The sequence below is a fragment of the Clupea harengus genome, chromosome 14 (genome assembly GCF_900700415.2).
Source record: "Clupea harengus chromosome 14, Ch_v2.0.2, whole genome shotgun sequence".
Lineage (NCBI taxonomy): Eukaryota > Metazoa > Chordata > Actinopteri > Clupeiformes > Clupeidae > Clupea > Clupea harengus.
Genome location: NC_045165.1, coordinates 25,564,962 through 25,586,295, shown reverse-complemented (window position 1 = coordinate 25,586,295; position 21,334 = coordinate 25,564,962). Strand labels below are relative to the sequence as shown.

Genomic DNA, 21,334 nt, shown 5'->3' with positions numbered 1-21,334 from the left:
CAGTTATACGTATAATACATAGACTACGTTATGTAAGCTCCTTTCCCTTTACCCCACCATAGTTTTTAATTCATTCACACTAAATAGTTGCCACTGTACACAAAACGTCTTGCTAGTCATTTTACAGCCCATTTAAAGGCCCCACCAGTCTCAGCAGGGGCCTGGGCACCTATACAAACTAAAACTTCTAAACTGCACCCTAATACATCTGGACATCACCCTCTTTTGTTGTATTTCGGTTTGAAGAGAAAGTGACATTTTACTTGCAGTGATAACACATTTCATAATACGCGATTATCAAGACGTTCCGAGAATAAACAGAGGTAAAATGCTCTCATTATCGTCATGTTAATGATTTCATTCTGTAGTCAGCAGGGAGCGCTGTCGTATGTCGTATCTTCTGGGGGATGCCTTTATGCTTTTGACAGGTGTCACAGAGCAGAGAAGCCAAGTTTTCTTTGCTAAAACTTTCAGGACTTCTGAACTGTGAAACATTCTAGCCTATCAACCTCTGAAGATAAAGACCATCCAAAACAGCAGCACCAGGTCGGCACTGCGCAAGGCTATGGCAACTGTGTGTCTGAGCGGGTGCACGGGGAGAGGAGCGTAGGCTACAATTAACTTCCTGCTCAGAAAAGTCGAGGCTAACATATCTCTGTGCGGAATAATACTAACCAAACTTTTAAATTATCGAATCACCAAGCCATTATAGGCCAACGCTACGGAATATGGGTTTTCATACCTTTGTATTATAGGCCTACCCGATGGTTCGCAATTGTAACTTGGTTCAAACTGCATGCATGAGAATTAAAACTGGAGGAATCTATCAATTCTACATTTGTATGCGGATGCATAACTAACAAGCCACAGTTGTCGACTCTTTAGTGTCGCATTAACCAGCAGGGGGACAGTCACAGCATCAGTAGAGCTGTAGAGAGACTCAGTCAAACTCAAGTGTGGTCAGCAATAACGCGGGTCATTGCCTTTCACAAGTTGAAATGACCAGCACAGTCAAGCTCCCAAAGCCTTGCGCTTACGCTCAGTAGACACCTCAGAGGTAAGTGGAAATTCCGAATTCTGTATGGTTACAATTCGAGTAAATGTTTTGAATAACAGTGTTACATAGTGATCAAGACATGATGAACTATAAGAGCGTATAGCCATCTTTGAATTATAGTAGCCGGACCCAACTGTCTCCACTCATTTCCTTCTTATTGGCTTAATGGCTGCCTGAAAAGCAAAGAGCTGACTTTCTCTGAAGATATTTGAAATATGCAATTCTGTAAAGTGTATTTCTTTTATATGAATGAAGACATGAACGAACCATATATGTCTGAAACTGCACCTTTTATGCACTCATGGTTCATCTCATGGAGTGTATCCCAAGTCCTCCCTGTAAAAAGCCTAAATATGTGTACATTGTTATTGAATTGATATGTATGGTCCAGTTCTCTCTGAAGAATGGTCTTTTGTAGATGTCCTTCACTTTCATTCCTACATGGCATATGTATCTTTAATTATAAATACCACTTTCTTCTTGCTTTGTAAGTTAGATTTAAGATGGGCCTATGTTTACTGTCTAACATTTTCAAGTATTACCACAAGTCTCTTACTGAAAGATAATAGGCTTTCTAAAAAGGAAAGAAAAAAGAAAAACATGTTCCCATTAATAACGCTTTCAAATGCCAGTAGCCCTGGTGCGTTGGGTCCATCCGCGGGAGTTTGGCGCGTTACTGTCATGAGGCATAGCTGAAGAGTAGCCCTGCTGCTTCCAAGGCTGAAGCAAACAGTTAGCTTGTGCACAGTGGATAAGATCTGTGGCATTTATGGTGTGATGTGAAATGGTAACGGTCAGTGTTGGCTAATTCTCTCTGTGAACGCAGTGGTGTCGATCCTGTAAACAGCTTGAGACAGGGATGTAATGATGGCGTGCATGGAGACGCTCAGAAGAGGGAATACCACAGAGTGGCACTAGAGGTGTCAGTAGGATGGAAAGTGGAAAGGGACAGTCTGCAATTCTGGCAAAAGGATGTTGATGTATGTTGTCCGAGCCACTTTGATAGTTTCCCATTTACAGAGGTTGTACAAACACCAGATTTGTTCTGAGCGCACACACAGGGTAGACAGCTAGAGGACTGTGAGGAGCAGTTCACTCAATTAGATGAAAGTATATTGGATTGGAATAGCAGACTCCTGCTTTAATTCTTATATCCACGAACTGGATCAATTATCAATTTAAACCTCTGGATAAATGTTAAAAGTACAGTTTTTGCTGACTAAAAGTGAGAATGCTTGTGAACTGTGGATGAATAAACAGCGTTCCCCAATATTACTGTGCACTTTACACACTTTTCTTTCTCTGTTTCAGCCCTTTGTATGTATTTATTTAGATTACATTATATTATATTATAATTTATATTTCTAGGCCCTCTAATATGCATACAACACCTCAAACAAATCAACATGCACAGAAGACACACAAACAATTCTCAACTATCATTCCTCAGATATATGTAGGTCTGGAAGCATTTCACACTTAGTTTTTCACAACAAAAATGCTGACCTTTAAGTTTACTCTGGTGCGTTGATAAATACTGAGACATCACAGACAGGGAGAGGGTGGACACAGGGTATGTCAACTGCAAAAAAAATGTGAAGGAAGCTCAGTCATGCAATTTATTGTTATTTAGTGCTTTAGAAATATTTATCAGGCTGTCAGGACAAGGTATTGTTCCATTTAGAAGTTTAAAATCAATGAATTAAGATGCCTATTTACCACAGGCAAAACAGCACAGCTGCAAAACTGTGTTTAAAGGTCTGTGGGAAGTAATGTTAATGTGGTATATGGCAGTCAAACACAACTACAGTCAACTCAGGGTTGATCATTCAATTCTTTTGATAACAGTTCTAGGTAGACCCTCCCAAACAAGTTTTAACCATAATCTGAAAAAAAAACTTTGATGATAACAAGAAGGATCCATGAACTAACATTTACTGGACATCTCATGTTTGTTCTTTGTTGAATCACTAGATTCCGCTAGGTAGATTAGTTAATAACAATACACAATCACCACCCCAGAAAATGTTACTATTGATAGAAAAAAATGACAAACTCTGCTGCAAAACCTTCTCTGGTATACTCAGGCTGTTTTGTGTTTACAAGCGTGATGATTAATGAAGCTATGACTAAACTTTATTACCTTGCTTCCAAAATGTTACTATTACTTACTAATGTAATAGAAATTACAACCTGGCAACAACTTTAAAAATGTTCCAACTTATGTTGCTTCATGCTAATCTTACATGTGAGTTACACTTACATTTTACACACTCATACTCATGCACAATATATATATTGCAAGAAAAGATATGAACCGGAAAGTACGTCAGCTATGTTGTTATGGGACATTTTGCAGCCGAAGCAAAACCACTGAGATGGAATACAGTTAATGACCAAAGCACACACTCCTGTGTTTCGGTTAAAGACCAAGTCACACACTCCTGTGTTTCAGTTAAAGACCAAGTCACACACTCCTGTGTTTCAGTTAAAGACCAAGTCACACACTCCTGTGTTTCGGTTAAAGACCAAGTCACACACTCCTGTGTTTCGGTTAAAGACCAAGTCACACACTCCTGTGTTTCGGTTAAAGACCAAGTCACACACTCCTGTGTTTCGGCAGGTTCTTGGTTCCTAATTTGTTAGCATAGTTTATGCTTTATAAATGCAGAACTTGTGATGGGGTTGGTCATGCTGAGTGATTTCTTAAATAAAGGCATACATTTGAAAGCATCACCAATATCAATCGAGTACCGAATCATAGAAAAGAAAAATGAATCATTCCGTTATCAGTCAGCCATGGTCATGAATTTGTTGTCTTCTATCTTGGTTTTGCATGAAGTTTGGCAAAATAAGAATTTTGACGCACATATGGTAATGAGCGGATTTCAAAAGACTTAACACTGTAAGAAATAATCACATCATTTTAACTCTAGACATGCAGAACCTCCTCTCTCTCTCATTGACACAAAACGTACACAAGGCAGGTGCCATCATACAATCAGCTAAGAAACAACAGGATGTTTTCATGCGATTATCACTTGTTCAACAATTTAGGTTCTCCCCTCAACACTTGTTGAATATGTATTGCAAACATGTGCTGACATTCATTTCAAGTTTTAATTTCCTGTCAAAATCATAAAGATCATTATCTTCTATCTCAAGACCAATGGCTTTGGTATAGCTTCACAAAATGGTGTACAACCTTAAGTAAGCTCTAACACAAACCAAAATAGAAAAAAAAATATATTCTGAAACTTTTAGTTCCCACTGTGGCAAGCAATGTGAGAGACACCAAGCAATTGTGTAGTGGGCTTTGTAAGGTCACCGAGTCTCTTTTCCTCCCTCATGGCTGGGGTTGGGCAACCTGACCACAGATGGAGGGCACGAGATGGCTCTGAACACATAAAGAAAATAAGAAATTGTGCAAGTTTAATGACACGGCAAACTGATGAAACATCTGACTAATCTGACAGCTCAATTCACAGAAAAGAAACTCTGTGGTATCCATAGGCATGAGAAACAAAACACATTGTATACGTGTTCAGTGTTTAAAAAATGATTGTATATGTGTTCAAATGATTGGTGCACATATCCACGTTGTGCAGGCTAACACAGACTCAGGAAGTATCTTGGTTGTTGTGCCTACCCCATAACATGATCGTGTTGAGAGACAATGAACAGCGACAGTGAAGTTTGTATGTATCTTTATGTGTGTCTTTCTGTTTGCATCTTGCATTCGAATAACATTGGAGCAAAACTATTTGAAGCGAGTGAGTGAGCACAAGAATTGTTGACATTATGGAAGTCAAAGTCAGTTCTTCTTTTGCAAGCCAGTCTAACTGATACTTAGGACAGTGCGTTTGACCAGAGAGCCCATTCATACCAGGATATATATGTGTGACTATGTGTGAAATAAGTATTTGTGAAACCTGCAGAAAAAAATGACTGTAAAGGATGAACATAAAATAGGTTGGTACTCCATAGCTTTTTCGAAATTCAACATTAGCTTAGAGGGTGCGCATTATTTGCCTGTGCCCTATTTCATTATTGATTTTAATCATTGTAATGTAAAACTGATCTTACTGAGCCACCCTGTGTTTGTGTGTGTGTGTGTGTGTGTGTGTGTGTGTGTGTGTGTGTGTGTGTGTGTGTGTGTGTGTGTGTGTGTGTGTGTGTGTGTGTGTGTGTGTGTGTGTGTGTGTGTGTGTCTTCAACAGTCTGAGAGAGTTTTGGCTTTCTCTGTTCCTGTCCATGTTTGATCTGATAGGTCCGTGACTAAGGCAAGGCGATAACAATCAGGCCTGTGAATATGCATGTATACGCATGTGAAGTGTCACTCTGAGGGGGCAAATGCCAGAGATGATTAGCCTCGGAGACTGTGGTTAGGAAATTGTGAAAAAACACACATATCACTCTAACCCTTCACTCCTGTTGGCGGAGATAGTTGTTAGTTCTTTTTTCTATTCCTGTCTGTACTTTAAGCTGCCAATTGTGCAATTTCTTGAACTGTTAGATGGTGCTGTAGTATATAATAGCTTGTAGAATTGTCTCAAAGTGGTTAGAAAGTAAGATGAATGTTTGGCTGAAAATGGCTATACATATAGTATATGTAATGGCTTACTGGCTGCTAAATATATTCTTGTTTTTAGGTCTTTACCAGACAATCTACATTTCAGTTTTACATTACCTGGGTAGTATGTTGAGTTGAAAAAAGAGTTATGATAAACAAACATGTAAATGTATAAATGTAAACTACAGCCAGGTGCGGTTTATAGGTTTCTTGTAACTAATGGTGATAGATCGAGAACTGGCCTGTGGTTTGGCTCAGGAAGTCTCAGAGTATCGAGAGAGAGAGAGAGAGAGAGAGAGAGAGAGAGAGAGATGACTACATTTCCTGAACTTCCCTGAACCCCACCAGTCTCCCCACAAATAGAAAACACAAAAAGAAGAAGTCACCCACATTCCTTACTCAGCAGGTTCCGCTCACTTCCCTGTAGTCACTGACATTGCCAAATTCAAAGATCATTTCTGGCTTGTGGTTTTAAATGTGTGTATGTGTGTGTTTCTCCTGCATTCAGCTTGTTTCAGCTTTATTCAGTTATTACAGCTATTCCTAGAAAGTGTGAATCCTGTACTCACTTGTCTTCTTAACAACTTTCAACATGTTTTCCAGCTGTGATGTTAATATTGCTATTGCTATTTCTAACGTCCTAAGAGCGTACCCACAGGGTAATATTCTAGTTCCAAATGGTTAGTTGCGGCCAATGCTGGAGACCTTATCCAGCTTTTTGTGCACAACTGTGTCTGACATGTTCTGGGTTTTAAAAGGATGGCCTTGTACCTTAGCATCAGCTTATTGAGAAGGTATGATGTGAGGGTGACACAAGAAAAGCTCAAATTTGAGATTTATATGCTTATATATGTTGTTGATCACGCTTTGATCATTATGCCATTATGCCAAAATAAATGTTTCTTAAATAAGTAGATCTAAGAGAGATCTAATCTTACATTACCTCTTACACAGAGATGACAAACAGTACAACTTTTAAATCAACATTTATGGCAAGGTCTAAGTATTGTTGAAAGTTTCTCATTGAAGGGTAATCGGTCACTATAGGTTTTGTCTGCATCACAATCCAACTGCCAAATTTCAGTTGTCATGAGACAGGAAGTTATCAGGTGGCACAGGTTGTTGAGTTTGGTAAGAGGAAACCTCTGAGTGGTGTACAGTATGTTGTCATTCTGTGCTGTGGTGGGCATTCCTTAGACATTCTTACAAAGAGAGATGAAGGAGGTGTGATCATTGAGCACAGTATCAAACTGTGTTAACATTACAGTCCTGTTATATACTGTACAATGTCTGACCGCCAATTACAATTAATTTTCACTCTTTTGCAGAGTTACTGTGGGGTCAGCTGCTGAGCCGAGGACTATGATTCTGAGGAGGAGATGCAGAGTCAAATGTGGACGTTCATTTCTACTAGAGTTGATTTTTTATTATCTTGAATCTGGAAAGACTGGTCATTGTGTTAAAAACATATCTCAGCAGAGCCTGGTTTTGTAACTTTTTGTGAGCTTTCTTTACCTTTCATTTTGATGCTTTTACTCATAGAAAACAAACTATTCATCATCATTTTGTAATGACTGATCTTTGATTATTTGATTGATCTTTGAACAACATACAGGGACATGCTGGGACTTTGTAGAACATCACATTACATATAGCCATTCAGAGGAGATTAAGCAGCATTAAGCAAAGATTGACGATGACAGATCAACAGCTTTTTGAGATCTGTCATATGACCAATGGCGCAGATGAAGGCTATATGCCCAGTCATAATGCCCTATTCCCAGGCCTTAGCTATGGGCCCTCGACCCTCAGCGCCCTGCATAACTCTCCAGCATCTCCACACTTTGCTCAGGATGCCCTCAAATCCCCCATCACCCCTTGCAATGACCTTTCACCCCTAGTAGAAATGCCCAAACCTGGAGGGGCTTGGTTCAATAATCACCTGAGTAGAACCACCTCCAACCCATGGATGTCATCTGCTCAGAATGACAGGAAAGACACCAGTAACCAAGTCATCCAACATCAAAGGATGTATCCATATGCTCCCGTTTCACTTATGAACTCCGAGATGTCTTCCAAACCATATGGGGGCGCCCTACAGAGACTGGACCCTTTCAACCAAGCATTCCCCAACCAAAACCTTGGTCTTCTGCGAAGCAACAGCCTCAGCACAGATAACGGCAGCCCCAACGGTATGGAGGACAGCCCCATGTTGCTGTCACCCCAGGCTGGGTCGCCCATCGACCACGCACTGTACAGCCAGTCAACACAACGCTTCAACCAACTGCAGATGAGCCATGGCCAACCTCCACAGAGTCACCAGCCTGGGGACCAGATCACCAGCCCACTTCTTGAACGGCCACCGAGCCAGTATGGCTACCAGCCACAGCAACAGGTGCCCCATCAGTAGAAGTATTGATATGCCTGTCATTCATCAGTCTGTCTTCACTTAGCCTAAGCGTTAGACTTAAACTGTAAAGCTGTTGTAAAATAACCAACTGGTAACCTATTTGTTTTAGCGTTAAACTGACCAGTGTTTAAATGTGTTTGAAAAACAGTGTGCTGTGTTTCATTTCTCCTTTGAGGCAGGGCATGTGACTGATGCCCAGCAGGTGTACCAGAGCCAGCACCACCCTCAGCATTCCAGCCAGGGACACCCCAGACCTCGCTTCCTGTCCCTCCCACAACACCATCAGTCACACCACCCGCAGCTTCAAGGATCATACTTTCAGCCCAATGAGAGGGAGGTCCAGGACTCTCACCCCCCACCTCCCTCCCCCCAGCCTCTGCCTTTCTACTATGGGCAGAACTGCAAGGGTTTAGAGCAGCAGATCTCCTATCCGAGCACCACACATCAACCATCCTCACCCTTCCAAGAGAGCCAGTCTTATCTGCACTTACCTCCTCATCACAACAGCTACCAGCCACCACAAGCTCAGGTTCTAGTGGACTCGCATCACTCTCTGAGCTCCAAGCACCATGGGCTTGACAGACAGAACTCTGGGAGTTTGAACTCTCCCACCATACAGGGACTCTGTAACAACCCTTTTGACAGGGTCACTTGTGTGGACTACAACTCATCTCAGAGGGACTCCAGTCACTGTTGCCTGCCTCTTCACCATCCCGTCACTGGCAGGAAGAAACTACAGCAGTCCCAGTCTTCAACTACCATGCAGTGGCCCCAGGTAGAGTAGGCTAACACAGTCTGGATACTCCATAACATACAATAATATTGTTTGTGCTATATGATGAATGAGCTGTCAGCCATTTGTTTGTTTGTTTGTTTTTCAGATCGTTGGAGGAACAGGTTTCCAGCAAGATCCTGTCTCACCACACTGCATGTATGATCCATCACTTTACACTATTTTACAGTGTGTGATGAAATGACATGAAAATAGCACTGTCAAAACAATGTTGTAACATCATTCTCTGGTGCCAGGCCTTGTGTAGAGACGACCCAGAAGAAAGCGTCCGGCGCCAAACTGAAGTGCTTGGTGTGTCAGCGAGAGTTCAAGAGTTTGCCAGCACTAAACGGCCACATGCGCTCCCACGGGGGCTTCAAAACACAGCCAGCAACAAGAATGGCGATGGTGACCAGAATAAGCATTTACTCTAGACCTCATAAACAACAAACGGAAAATTGTGATGTAACTGCTGTAGTTTAGGTATTGGAGAATGTGTCTAGTAAGCACAGGGCCATGGCTTTGACCCCCCCTTTGGTGTACACAGACCAATGAAAATGATTGTGATGATTTTATCTTTAGTTGCAAGCGGCCCCCCATTTCCCGTACGTCATGGTCTATTCTATTCTAGTATTTTCTGTCTGTTCTATTTTTATAACACACAGAAAGAGGAGCCCCAAGAACTCCCTCCTGAGGTGAATTCCTCTGTTCCAATGGTCATGCCGGTGTCTGTGCCCGTCAAGCCTCCATCTGCGCCTGTCAGGTTCTCTTCCACACCTCAGATCCCTGAGATGAGCGGAGACCCAGAGGACCTGGCTTCACTTTACCCACGTGCTGTGTGTAGCCAACAGCCCATGTCTCCATACGTAAGTAACACCAGTCTTAAACCAGGAGTGACATTTGGGTTGTTTATGCACCTTGTGCTATTTTTATTTTAATGTTGCTGCCCACCTACATTATTTTCTGCAAACTTTGATTTTGCCACAGTTGCGTCTTTATGTTTTAGTATTTCCACACCCACATGGCAAAGGTCTGTCATGTCAATTCAGTAATTTAATACATGTCATTATACAGTCTATCAGGTGTACCCTATGTGTATACAGATACTGTGTATACAGTATCACGGAAGTTTATAGCTCAATCCACTACTGGTGCTAAACCATTCCAGACCTCCACCCATCTCCCTCCGCTTCACATCCCTGCCTCTGAGTCTCAGAGGGACTCCTGTGAGGAAGACGACTCTTTGGAATCGAGGCCCGAGAGGAAGAGGGTCCACCACCGCCTTCTGCCACTCTTCATCCCCTCCCCAAGTCCCTTCCCTGTGGCCAGAGGAGCGGTCCTGTTCCGGAGTCAGCTTCGCTCCCCGGGATACGAGGGGGACGTTCCCTACACCCCGCCGCCGATGCTGAGCCCCATCCGCCCTGGCTCTGGCCTCTTCAGCAGCGTGTGTGGGGTAGACGGCCAGAGCCCAGTGGCCGTGTTCGCTACCCGAGTGCAACTCTGCAAGACTGGTGAACATCCATCACTGAATGGTAACTTAACTGGACTCTCACTTTGGGCTCCATTTTGGGGACCCGGAGTTTACTGTCTGATGATTACCATCCTGAGTCTAGATACCTGGTGGAGTTATTACATTACAAAATAGGAAACCAGCTTAAATCAAGAGCGTTCAGAGTTGCAAAGTTGCTGATTCTGTATTGCTGATCCCAAAGAGTACTGAATAGTGTTGTAATACAGACTATGATCCCAAAGAGTACTGAATAGTGTTGTAATACAGACTATGCTTTTCACAATGACATGATGAAGATTGGAACGTTCGTAATGAAACTCCAGGCCAAGGGACACCCATCCGTATTGATCCGTAAGCACCACGTGCCCTCTTGTGATCTTTACTTAAAGACCATTTTCAGTGGGTACACTGAAAAAGTAAGTAGTATTTTATAGTTTTATGCCTCATTTTTACAGACGTATCAACATTGGAGATTGTTTTCAAGCAAAAATCCCAAATTTGCTCAGCCGGACAGAAGTGACCAAGGACCCTGACAACACCACTCTGGTGTGGTCCTCTTGGAATAACCTGGATGTCCCCGGTGAGCAGCAGAAAGGTATCCTCCACTTCAAGGATTATAGATTTACATGTGTATGTATGCATAGATTTCTTCTCCTTGAGATTTACGTATGTTAGCAAGGCAAGGCAGGGCAAGTGCTTTACAAATGAGCAGATAAAAGTAAAACATTTTAAAATTTAAATTAAAATTAGATACAGAGATGTATCTAATGAAATGTACTGTATTGATGAAATGTATTGTATATGATTGAACACTGCTATAAAGCTGTTCAACAGAAGATACTCACATCTTTCGTAGTTGTGGTTGTCAGGCTAATTATGAGGTTACATAAATATATTATAAAGAGTGGCGTCCATGGGATAATATTGCTGTATACTATTTTGTGACAGTGTCTTATCTTTCACTCATTCTGTGGTCTCAGTGGACAACTTGCTGAGGCTCTCCTGCTGCAGTGTCCTGCCTGGGGGAGGAACCAACACAGAGCTGGCCCTTCACTGCCTGTTCCAGTGCAGAGGAGACGTCATGGTCAGACTACTATCCATCACTCCCAGTTTCACATTACTTAGCACTTCTGGTTCCTCAAAACGGTCAAACCCTCATGTATGTTTACTCCCCCCGTCCCCCCCCAAACAATCTCCCAGGTAACCTTGGAGAAGCTTCTGATGTTGGATCTGACGAGAGCTGTGTCACAGCCTCTTGCTGACTACCATTACACAGGTACGTGGCTGGCCTTCCTTGCCTGGAGGCCATGGCTTGCATCACTGTTAAGCATGACGTGTGCATGTGCTACTGCACCAGGTCACTGTCAAATGTGCCGGCGCTGAAAGTGGTTGGGTGTGTTTGACGACCAGTTGAACCATGTATGTGCACAGAGGCTGGCATTTCATGTATTGTTAAACAATGACACCCAATATTTTTGGTTTCAGGATTCATGTCTGCTTAATAAGTCATCATCTGAAAGTGTCAGTAAAGAGTTTTGGTGTAAACAGTGAGCTTACCAGCTAACAATCAATAGCCTTGCCTTGCAAACACAAAGCTGGCACCAATAAAAGCTAGCTGACCTGACAACTGCCAGGCTGTGAAGCTGTTTTTACTGTGCCATTAAGCTGGTCTTATGATTTGACCTTTTATGTTATAAAAAGTAGTTACAATAATAATATACCCCCAAAAGCAGAAAGAGGCCTACATAGTGTCACTCTTAACAGCACATTTTCCGTTATTACAACAAAATATAACAGCACTCTGCGTTTCTTTTGTTGTGTCTCAACCGTTCTGTTTAGGTTCAGATAAATGGACGATGCAGGAAAGGAGGCAGCTCAACAAGGCTCTGGACAAACACCACAAAGACTTCTTCCTGGTGCAGAAAATGGTATCTGTCCCATTACGCAAACAGAAATCCCCTCACTCTATTGTTAATAATTATATTATTTGTTGAGTACAGTGAATATGATGTAGGTGTATTCCTTTTTTGATTGTAAACATTTACAGAAGAAGTATTTATAGATACATTTAGTGAATTTATAATTTATTTATCTATATATATATAATATTTTTTTCAAAATTGAGTCAGTGCGAGTGTTGTGCTCTTGGGCAGGTGCAGACAAAGACCATAGCTCAGTGCGTGGAGTTCTACTACACATGGAAGCGGAGATCTCGTGCCGGAAAGCGCCTTAACGTCGGTCTTACTACCCCTATGGCAGAGAACGAGGTTAGTTGGGCATTTACACACACCTCTGTTTTGAGACCAGTTCCGATTCATTTCACACCAGTTTCAGACCCACTCAGACCCGTTTCAATGCCTTTTCACACTATATAACTGCTTGTTGCACGGGCAGCCACATATTGTAAGTGAGTGTAGAGGTCTGTATTGTACATCTGCACCCACAGTCTTTATGTCTTCATTGGCCTGCGCTGGAGTGACCTGCTTCTGAGGTTTCAGACGTGTAGGGTTATGGAAAGAGTGCGCTGAAGTGAAACGCAAAGGTTGAAAACGATGAGTAACTTGGCTTCGACTCAAAGCCACAGATCACACCTCCGTCTCGCAGTCACTGCGGCCTTCTCACCAGAGCAGATGAACTTCCTGTTGGCTTACAATAAAGACCAGAGTGCTGGCCAAACTTTACAGCCACCAGTAAAACCATGTACATTCTACTTTATTGTGGGAAGTGCCATCCAAAATGATGTCCTGGACCCCCCTTGTAATCTAATGGAAGAGCAGAAACGTAGTATTTGAGAAGGGACATAGCAAGTCATACATGAACAGCATACAGTCATGCTCTACACTCTGGAAGAACTGAAAAGAAAATGCAGAGATCTGATAAGTATGAGCCACAATATCCCGTAGTGGTAGGCTTAATATACTCTACTCATCTCATCTCTTCTGTTTTTTGTCCAGTTTTGGGGTTCTCTCTTTTGTACACAACACCTCTATAGCCTACTAATGAATATACTGTATCAAGGTGTATTGTTGTATTATTCACTGTTCATTACTCATCGTTTATATGTGTAGGTTCACTGGGAGGAGTGCAGGCTGGCTCTGCTGAGGCCCAATGGTCTGGAGAAGAAGACCTCCACTGACTTTGCAGACTGCTCCAACAGTCTGACAGCATCCCTAGGCTATGAGGAGCTCAGTAATATTTCTGTGCGTGTCTGTATAGTTTTGACGTTATACATACAAGAAGGGCAGCTGTAGCGTATGTCTTACAAACCGTAAAGACTGAGACTTCCTGGACCACATAGTCACTTCCTGTTAGTTGTTTAGTGCTCTCTCTCTCTCCACCTCTCTCTTTCTCTTTCTCTCTCTCTCTCTCTCTCTCTCTCTCTCTGTCTCTGTGTCGTGGCAAAAGGTCACCTACGCCTTCAGATTCTAGAATGTTTCAAATGGCTCAGCACACCCGAAAAACCTGAGAATTAGGCTGCTCTGCACTGAATATAAAACGCAGTGATGATGCAGACCAACTCATCTCTGACATGTGTAAAACTAGCTGCAGTGAGAAGCACCTTATGTCACGCTCCTTCAAGCTAAGCAGCTGTCATTCCACAGAAGTATCTGGAAAAACATGTTTTCATTTATGACAGTCATCAACTTAAAATGCAAGTGGTGCTGACAAGTTGCAACAGGGAAGAATCTAAGTTAAACCTGAGTATCTGGTTTCTGTCTCCTTTCATTGACACACAGGCCGAGGATTAGGTTTCTAGTAGTTTCCTCAACTCATGAAGCCCTGTCACTTAACAGTCATATTAACTGTGATCTTTCTCCTCAGATCCTGGATGGGGACGGAGAGACCCTGTGTCCAGCAGGGCGGCGCTGTAGACCCCCAGTAGAGAGGAGTCTTCCCCAGTCTGGCCAGTACCCTGCTCCAGCCTCGGTGAAGAGCTCTCCTGCTCACAGCACCACCAGTGGAGACACCGACACCACCCTTGCCTTCCCCTGCAGAGAGTGTGGGAAGTATGTTCACACAGATGACGTCAACCTCAAAAGCTGCTACTCATGTGTCATGTGTCATGCCTCACAGGTCTAATGAGTGACGAGTCTACATGTGTCCAAAACAAGTCTTGTAAATGATGACTCTCGATCAGCAAATGAAAATGATTAGAGGGCGTCAACCTATACATTTCATGATGTAGATGTGTACCAACCGGTCGACTCTACATCAGCATTGGCTGTGCAAGGCTAAGGGCTGATTTAAACCAGTAGATGGTGTTTTTGAGCCATTATCTTTTTTTTATTCGGTAATTATGTCAGTATTAACACCAGCATTGATGTGTTCAATCACAATACAGTTATATAATTTAGTTTACAGCTCACCTCTTTCATCTTAACACTAAAGAAGAACAGCGCTGCATTTTGTCATAGATACCTATTTTAAAGAAACATGCTGCATGAGTAATACATATCTGTTTCTGTAGCACAGCACTACAACATTGTAATGTAATGTGGTTTATATATTCCATTTCTTTCACTTTAGGGTTTTTTTCAAGGTCAAAAGTCGCAATGCTCACATGAAGACTCATCGCCAGCAGGAGGCATCACTGTGCTGGCCAGTCCCGGTGCAGAGACCCCCAGAGGACAGCCTGGAAATGACACCTGCCAGTCCGTACAGAAGCCCCCCTCACCTGCTCCTGTTACCTAGCAATCACATGAGTGGACCTCAGGGTACCCAGATTGAGGATGTGGACTCATACAGGAACGAGGGTCAACACCTGAACATGCGTGTGATACATACTAATTAATTAGTTATATGTAAGGGAGAAAACAACAGTGATGGAGTCTCCATGGTGATTATGAGCACCTGAAGCTGTGAAAGTAGAGTGGCTTTGACATGAAATGGCTGAGGATCCTTATCTAAAATGATGAAATAACAATTAGCTTGACAGTGGTTACATATTTATAGTGGACATTTTCTTTGTTCTTTCTTTTTGTACAGACTTAATAGTTACTGCAGTGTAAATGCTTTATTGTAAGTGATTTGGCAAAGATGGTTCCATCACATTTATTACGTCTTCTGCGAATGAGCTTAATAATGAACCAGATATTTGCACATTCAGAAATTCAGATGTCAGTGGGTTTACATGCTGACCTCAGTTGGGTTAAACTACATGTTCTGCTTCTTATAGGTTGGAGGCTAATTGGATATGCACATATACAAATTCTGAGAACATTGAAGGATGCTCAATCAAACTTTTTTTGGATACCCTCCTTTACCCGTAAACTGTATTTTTCAGTGGCATTTAAAAAAAACAGCTTTGCTATTCCCTTAATATTGTGTTGAGTGAAAAGCTTATCACATGCACCCAATGTTACAATGTAAGGTTATTTGTACCTTTGATATTTGTATCAAGATCCTTAAAGGTATAGTACCTGATATAATCCATCCCACTTTTTGTCGAATTCACCTAAACAAATGTCACTTTCCTCTAGTTGTCTGTTCAGTGTGTGTGCTCAAAAAACGAAGTAGATCAGACCGAGCCATACACAATTCCAATACGTTGCATTAGTAGCACAGAAGGGAAGGTGTGATTGGCTGTTGAGCTCAAATATCAACAACCTTGTGCAAGAGTCAAGGACGGCTCCTTTAACATCATGAAAATATCATTTGGAAAAGTGGTAAAAGCACTTTTCAACAAAACCACTAGATGGTGATGGAGTACTTTCTCAAGTGAAGTGAAGTGAAGGCATGGATATATTCAGGTTGTGGGTCCGTGTCTGGTTGTGTAATGCCCTTTCACTTCCTAAATTGTTGTCAAGTTACTTTTTCCAAGTTAAATGCAGTCGTTTTATTTTTTTATTTTCTAAATAAAGTTGAACTGGCTTATTTTCAAGTTTTGTGGTTATTGTAAGTAGCGTATGAATTCCTAATTATGTCTCTGTCCAATTTGAGACCAGAAAAATCTCACCTTTTCTGAGAGTTGTGAAAGATGACATGGCTAATTCCTGGAGAGGGATATTTTTTCGCACTGGCATATTTCCATTACAGAAAAAGTAGCGCTAAAGGCATGTTCCAATGGGTGTGTCAGGAGATGACGAGATTATTTGGTAGGCTATATAGAGCACTTTGATTCGGTAATCGCGATAAAATCGAATTGAGTTAATGGAATTTAGACATTCTTTGATAGAAGAATCCTCAAGAAGATTGATAAAACTAGCCATTTGATTTGACTGAGGTTTACTGTGGTGCTAAATTTTCACATGCAAGTTGCTGAAATGTGTTGATTTGCTAGCGGAAGCCAGTGATCACATTGCACAACACACATACCTCACCTTTCACATCGATTTTTACACCGACAGATCTCGCGCACAGCAACTATCCGTAGTACTGTAGTAGGATACGTATGTAGCGTGACCTTAGTAACTTCCCACATTAAGCTTTCGCTTTCTCTCCGAAGAACATATGTATGAAGTTATGTGACATTACTGTTGTACTACTCTGGGGAAGTCTTACATTTCAAAAGTTAGACAGTCCGAATCAAACAGAAACCAGCTAGACCTGTCCGCGTCCAAATCTTGGGACTTTGACCAGGTATGTAGCCTTACTAGCCTATGCGTTTCTGACGTTTCGCAGCCACTGCTGCTGTAGTATTTAGTGCTGGTTGAACACAGACAGGAATATCCAGTCACAAGCACCTGTTCCAGGAATTGTCGCTTACTCTTTTACGGTATGAATCTAATTTATTGTGTATTGGAACTCAGCAGGAGATTTCATTAAGACACTGTCACGACCATTGCGGAAGGGTAGAACAGGCTATGATTCTTTGGCGCATACACGGAAACTCCGATGCCGCTTGTCAAATCTTATTTGGTCAATGTGTGCGACATCGTATAGGCCGTAATTAATACTCTTTGTTCTGTGTCAGTGCTGTCTACGGGAAAACTATGATAGTTATTTTGGTACAACGCTGACACTAGCCACTTCCAGGTAAGTTTGTTTTTAATTTCTAGCTTTGTGTTTTTACCCCAGGGTACTTCCATGTTGCTTCCATGTTGCCAGTAGGCACCTAGATACAGGCCTTTGCTAAACTGTGTTCCCATGCAACGCAGGTAAGTCATATTTTTAGAGCATGGTGATTGTTTTTATCCCCTGTTAATTTTCATTTTAATAATGCATATTTCATTTGTGTTGTTTAGGTCTAAATCATGGAGGAGCCAAACCGACCCCAACGCAAGTTATCCGCTGCTGGGGAGAGTCTGTATCAGATATTAGGTGTGCAAAAGGGAGCATCAGATGATGACATTAAAAAAGCATACAGGTAATGACGGTTTAAGGCACCACATGTCATGTCATCATGTTGTACACATATAGAAGTCAGATGAAGATGGATGCCCTGTCCTAAATCCTGAAATATTTTGTCCCTCGCAGAAAACTTGCACTTCGGTTTCATCCAGACAAGAACCCAGACAACCCAGAGGCAGCTGAGCGCTTCAAAGAGATCAACAATGCCAACACAACCCTGAACGATGAGAACAAGAGGAAGATCTACGATGAATATGGCTCCATGGGTCTTTATGTGTCGGATCAGTTTGGAGAAGAAAGTGTTAACCTGTACTTCCTCATGTCTAAATGCTGGTTTAAGGTGGGAAGCAAGGCTGTGTGTGTGTGTGTGTGTGTGTAAACTGATTTGTTTTCTCAAAACATAATTTGCCCTTTAATCATGGGTCAATAGTGCCTGGATCACTTGATTGGTTGAGATACAGTGTCTCTAGCTGGGGGGGTGGGGGGTGGAGGGTGAGCCAGAGAACAGCACCTGATGCTTTGTGTTGGTTATGATTCTGTGCTTTCTGAGGAATGAGGGTTGTGTTGGAGAATGCACCATGCCTGCTCTGGTTGTTCAAAAGTACATTGCAAAGAGTAAACTTGTGCATTTTCATTTAAACGGCACATGCCCTTCAATCCCAGATTAAGCCTCCAACATTTTATGTTGTGGATGGTGCTAGAACTGTTTATTGACAGATAGCATACCGTGCTCATACTCAACAAACCAGGAATGCACCTTTAGCGTAGCCTACTTTTCCTGATTCCTGATGCATTTGCTGATGTGTGTGTGTGTGTGTGTGTGTGTGTGATCAGACTCTAGTGGTGATTGGGATGCTCTTAACCGGCTGCTGCTGCTGCTTCTGCTGCTGCTGCTGCTGTGGGAAGTGCGGGCGTGCTGAGGAGGAAGAGGAGAACTACTTCCACCTAGACCCCGAATTGGAGGCCCAGATCAGAGCTGAGCAGGAGGCCAACCAACCTGACTCAGGTGAGCAAAGGGAGCGGTCACAGACGAGGCCAGGTGAGCTGGACTCAGGCAAGCATGTGGAACTGAAATGAGAGGAACAATATGCCACTCATTCAAACTGCCAACAAAGAGCTTTACAGAAATAGACCATAAGTAAATAAATGTAAAGTTACAAGAAATAAACAGACAATACCAAGTGAGAAGAGGACAAAAGACCTCAAATCAGATGAAGAAAATATGATATTAGTAAACATTATATTTATATATATATTCGAGACTCAATTTTAGCTTAATCCACCAGATTATCTGGTGACCAGTCAGTAAATTCCTTAGGCTGGTGTAAGTGATGACAAAGACAGATAATGGTTGTGGTCAAACAGGAAATGCGCTGTAATTTGATGCAATCTATTCTACGTTATGTTCCACGTAGGCCTATCTCGTGGGAATAGATGTGTTAATGCTTTCTCTTCTCTCCTGGATTTAAATTCTATGTAGTCATTAGTTGTACATATCCTGGCTGCTTGTTCAAACCTGATCTTTTCAGTGTTCACTGTGAGGTGATAGAAACACCCTCAATATTTAGTCCTGTACTCATTAGCAGCATCCCTAGCCTAATTAAAATATCTGTGAAGATCTGTTAATTGACTTTGGTCTGCACCTTGCTTTGTTGTATATGTGATTAACACCAGGACTGATAACGGTCACAATGTTATTGTAGTTTAGGCTTTGATAGAAGCATTGGCATTTTTGATGGAAGCATTGACATTTAATTTTGTATTGGAAAACAGCAAGTGCCACAGGAAATTCACTCAAATTAATTCAAGTCATTCAAATCCTACAGGAGATGGTGGGGTGATTGTGGGTCAGCCCATTCCCTTAGGCGCTCCTGCAGGCTCAGGTGAGACTTCAAAGCATCCATAGCCAAGCAGTGCTACAGCTACAGCCCTTGAATCAGGCTTTAATGGTGCAATGGGTAGCCCTTCATCATTAAATGAAAAGCTGTTGATGGAAAGATTTTCAAACAGTGGGTGTAAGTAGGACACAGAGCCCAAGGGTTTTAGAGTCTTGACACTTAAGCACGCTGGCTCGAGTTGTACGGTAACCGGGTGGTTAATGCTGGTTATTTTATTGTGAGATATTTGACTTATTCTATCATTTAAGTCAACCAGCAGAATCCGGTTGTGGTCCAATATCTAATTGCTACTACTCTGTTTATTGTCTAGATCTCTTTGGCAACTCTGCCCACCCGAGCCCTCTCCCCTCTGGCTACTCTACTGAGGGTCCCACAGCCATCGTGGCGCAGCCCATCTCAGACCCTTTCCCCCAGTTTAACCCGTCGGCTGGAGAGGCTCTGAACACATCCAGCACAGAGGATCTGGTCAGAAGTGACTGACCACACCCTCTCTCACGTGTACAGATGAAGGACTGACGCACGCTGAGCTCTCGGCTGACCACACAGGGGGATTACACAGGCGAGACTCTCTGCCACATGCCTTTTAGTTGTGGCAGGATGTGGTGGCAAATGTGCTTGATTGAAATTCTAGTCTAGATTAAGCAGGGTTTGAAAAGTCATTTGCCTATCAGGCACATTCATTTGAAATTCCTCTGCTCCAAGATGGTATTTTTGTATTGCTAAAGTGGAATGCAAATGAATGTGTTTGATTAACTGAACTAATGACTAAATGAGATTATTCTGGAATGACCTGGTGATAACATGTTCTGTGATATTTCTTTTGTAAACAAATATTTAAATGAAAGTAGTTATTGATGCCATAGCCTCCAAAGAAACGCCTGACACAATGCAGGCTTCGGCGGTTAATGTACTAGATTTAGGCTAAGACTGTGTCAATACATGAATGGCAGGGTGCCTTATGGCTTTGTGTATTGTTTACAAATTAAGATTTATTTGATGAGGTTTACATTTAATCAGGGATGATTATTTCTTATTTTTGAATGATCCGTCACTAATTGAAGTGGCTCACTGAGACCAAAGAAAGCTTTGCTTTAGTAGTGCAATAGCCACTGCTACTGAAGTCCTTATGTAGTAACCATTCCCTCTCACACCCCAATGACACACAATATAAGGGTACAACAAAGCCAGCAGTACATATCCAGTGCACTTAAATATCTCTGTTCGATGTTCACCTCATCTTTGAAATGTTTTTTTTTTAACTTGAGAAGAAAACAGTATATGACTTTAAAATAAGTCTCTTGTCTGTTTTTAAATTAGAAGCAGAATGCCACGTCACGATGTAATAAACATCAGCAATATCTATTTATCTGTTTTATTCTCACTATTCTATAATGTTATTTTTCTCTCTGTTTTGGCTGAGTTTTATGTTCACTCCTATTAAATGCCATTTTGAAGGATATTGATGATGAAGTTGTTTGTCCTAGTTGTATGCATCACTGTCATATATTCAATCCATGTAAGTCTCTGTCATTGTCACAGAAATGTATGGAAGCCAAAATATCAGGCTTGTCAGAAGAAAAGTGCTTTCTTTTCATATTCCGCTGTTTGATAACGCTGTTTATGTGTGGGGGTTCACCTGTCTCAAATATCCTAAACCAATCCAGCTCTGTGGTCTTCAGCCCTTCTCTCCAGTAAATCCTAATTAGCATTTCACATGAGTAGCATCCCTGACACAACAGTTTGTTGCCATTGTTTATGATGACTAGATGTTTGGATGCACCAGCGATGCTTTGCTAGTGATCTCGATTAGCTTTCACTCAGTAG

At 42.0% G+C, this 21,334-nt stretch overlaps 2 protein-coding genes across 6 annotated transcripts; both read left to right on the top strand.

The window, feature by feature from the left end:
* Positions 1–58: 58 nt before the first annotated feature.
* On the top strand, positions 59–16,203 carry LOC105895698 (transcriptional-regulating factor 1). 2 transcript variants are annotated; one of them, XM_031579716.1, is made up of 16 exons: positions 59–1,057; positions 6,959–8,025; positions 8,216–8,815; positions 8,922–8,971; positions 9,070–9,220; positions 9,478–9,678; positions 9,981–10,344; positions 10,619–10,673; positions 10,778–10,902; positions 11,303–11,406; positions 11,523–11,598; positions 12,162–12,250; positions 12,476–12,589; positions 13,391–13,522; positions 14,145–14,329; positions 14,850–16,203. In XM_031579716.1, the coding sequence occupies exons 2-16, from the start codon at positions 7,327–7,329 to the stop codon at positions 15,112–15,114; spliced, it is 3,210 nt and encodes a 1,069-aa protein (XP_031435576.1). In that variant the 5' UTR covers positions 59–1,057; positions 6,959–7,326; the 3' UTR covers positions 15,115–16,203. The 2 variants fall into 2 exon arrangements, with proteins under 2 accessions (XP_031435576.1, XP_031435575.1); XM_031579715.1 differs by having other exon boundaries at positions 10,778–10,917.
* Positions 16,204–16,296: 93 nt separating this feature from the next.
* On the top strand, positions 16,297–20,414 carry dnajc5gb (DnaJ (Hsp40) homolog, subfamily C, member 5 gamma b). Of its 4 annotated transcripts, none has more exons than XM_031579717.2 (7): positions 16,297–16,901; positions 17,340–17,419; positions 17,507–17,628; positions 17,739–17,952; positions 18,447–18,618; positions 19,439–19,495; positions 19,821–20,414. In XM_031579717.2, exons 3-7 carry the CDS (start codon positions 17,516–17,518, stop codon positions 19,988–19,990), a joined length of 726 nt encoding a protein of 241 aa, XP_031435577.1. In that variant the 5' UTR covers positions 16,297–16,901; positions 17,340–17,419; positions 17,507–17,515; the 3' UTR covers positions 19,991–20,414. The 4 variants fall into 4 exon arrangements, with proteins under 4 accessions (XP_031435577.1, XP_031435581.1, XP_031435578.1 ...); XM_031579721.2 differs by lacking the exon at positions 17,340–17,419 and adding an exon at positions 17,236–17,297; XM_031579719.2 differs by lacking the exon at positions 16,297–16,901 and adding an exon at positions 16,910–17,037.
* Positions 20,415–21,334: the final 920 nt, after the last annotated feature.

What these genes read in the sequence shown, in the direction of transcription:
- LOC105895698 (XM_031579715.1), top strand. Translation starts at nt 7,327, where the DNA reads ATGACAGATCAACAGCTTTTTGAGATCTGTCATATGACCAATGGCGCA. An exon ending in GCTACCAGCCACAGCAACAG is followed by an intron (nt 8,026 to 8,215) that starts GTGCCCCATCAG and finishes TTCTCCTTTGAG; the next exon opens with GCAGGGCATGTGACTGATGC. An exon ending in TGCTGACTACCATTACACAG is followed by an intron (nt 11,599 to 12,161) that starts GTACGTGGCTGG and finishes CGTTCTGTTTAG; the next exon opens with GTTCAGATAAATGGACGATG.
- dnajc5gb (XM_031579717.2), top strand. Translation starts at nt 17,516, where the DNA reads ATGGAGGAGCCAAACCGACCCCAACGCAAGTTATCCGCTGCTGGGGAG. An exon ending in GACATTAAAAAAGCATACAG is followed by an intron (nt 17,629 to 17,738) that starts GTAATGACGGTT and finishes TGTCCCTCGCAG; the next exon opens with AAAACTTGCACTTCGGTTTC. An exon ending in AGGCGCTCCTGCAGGCTCAG is followed by an intron (nt 19,496 to 19,820) that starts GTGAGACTTCAA and finishes TTTATTGTCTAG; the next exon opens with ATCTCTTTGGCAACTCTGCC.